The sequence below is a fragment of the Nothoprocta perdicaria genome, unplaced genomic scaffold, assembly GCF_003342845.1.
Source record: "Nothoprocta perdicaria isolate Ctin4 unplaced genomic scaffold, notPer1 scaffold_116, whole genome shotgun sequence".
NCBI lineage: Eukaryota > Metazoa > Chordata > Aves > Tinamiformes > Tinamidae > Nothoprocta > Nothoprocta perdicaria.
The window spans coordinates 2193116-2194342 of record NW_020454272.1 but is presented as its reverse complement, the minus strand read 5'-3'; the positions used below and the strand labels follow the sequence as shown (position 1 = coordinate 2194342).

At 61.0% G+C, this 1227-nt stretch overlaps 2 protein-coding genes across 2 annotated transcripts in view; one reads left to right on the top strand and one right to left on the bottom strand.

Moving 5' to 3' along the window:
• The window catches only part of WDR91 (WD repeat domain 91), a 17418-nt gene extending 16752 nt beyond the window's left edge, over positions 1–666 (bottom strand). The window contains exon 1 of the mRNA XM_026053481.1: positions 611–666. Coding sequence (XP_025909266.1) covers positions 611–666 — 56 coding nt within the window. The remainder of the gene's footprint in view (positions 1–610) is intronic.
• Positions 667–1102: 436 nt separating this feature from the next.
• The window catches only part of STRA8 (stimulated by retinoic acid 8), a 14094-nt gene continuing 13969 nt past the window's right edge, over positions 1103–1227 (top strand). Inside the window, exon 1 of the mRNA XM_026053480.1 lies at positions 1103–1117. Within this exon, the coding sequence (XP_025909265.1) occupies positions 1103–1117 (15 nt within the window). The remainder of the gene's footprint in view (positions 1118–1227) is intronic.

Here is a 1227-nt window from a genome sequence, read left to right as displayed (position 1 = left end):
ACTACAGCTCCCGGCATGCCTTGCAGCGCCGCGCCGCGCCTGCGCGCTGCGGGGCACGCCGGGGCTCGTAGTCCGGGCGGGGCCGGCGCTGCCCTGCCCGCGTGACGCAGCGACGCGGCTCCCGCCGCCCTTTCCCGCCTTTCTGCCTCTCTCCTCCCGCGGGCAGCGCCAGCCCGCGCCCTGCTCGCCTCCCTATTGGCTGCCGCGGGCGCGGGCGGCGCTCTCATTGGCTGCGCGCCACGTGCGGCGCGTGTTGCTGGGCGGGGCGGGGAGCGGGGCGCGCCGGCGGGCGAGGGGCGCGGGCCGCGAGCGGGAACGGGGCCGGGAGCGGCGCCCCCGAGCCGGCCGCGCCGCTTTGGGAGCCTGGTCGTGCGGGGCCCTTGCGCGTCCCCTGCCTTGTTTTTTTTTTATTATTATTATTATTTTTTTTTTTTTTTTATTCACTGGGGTTTTTTTCTTGCCCTGGAGGCAAAAGCGAGGGCGGGAGTTACTGCCGCGTGTGGGCTCCGTTGCCGGTGGGTAAAGGGGACGGCAGGTCGCGTTTGGGGGCTTTTCCCTCCAGCATCCTCCCGGGCTGCAAGTTTGGGAGAGAGCACCCCCTCCCCCTTGCCACCCGTTGTTGGCGACTGGAGCCTTGTCCGGACCAGGATCAACCCCTGTCCCCATGGGGTTCCTGGGCAGGGGCTCCTAGAGCAGGGCTAGAGCGGACGGCACRATCTGTCTCATTATCTTTACTCATTAACTTCTAGCTGCATAATTACCCAAACATAGTGTGGGTAATTACAAGAGCAAACAGATCAATTCCATAATAGCTGCAGGTGTGTGTTCTTCGGGGCCGTGAGTTGACTTTTATGCCGCTCACCCAAGTTTCAGACCTGGTTTTATCTTGGGAATGCTGCCTAGGGGCGACTAAGCTGTGGTCTTGCCCCGTCTCTGGAGGGTGTGAGTTGGGSAGAAGTTTTTATCGAGAGGCAAACAACGTATTGGTAGCAGAGGATTGCACTAGCTTCGTACATTTTTTCTGCTGCTGTATTTTTTAATGGAAAGTAGCAGTTACGGAGCAGTGTTCCTCAATTCTGTCCCAATATCAGGGCTTTAAACTATGGTTTCCTACCRAGTATGAGCCGGAATACTCCTGCACGGCAGGCCTTGTTGTATTCCCTGATCTCCCCCGGCCCGCGCTGCAGGACTGCGTCTCCTCCGCAGGTTCCCCCGTGGCAGCGGGAG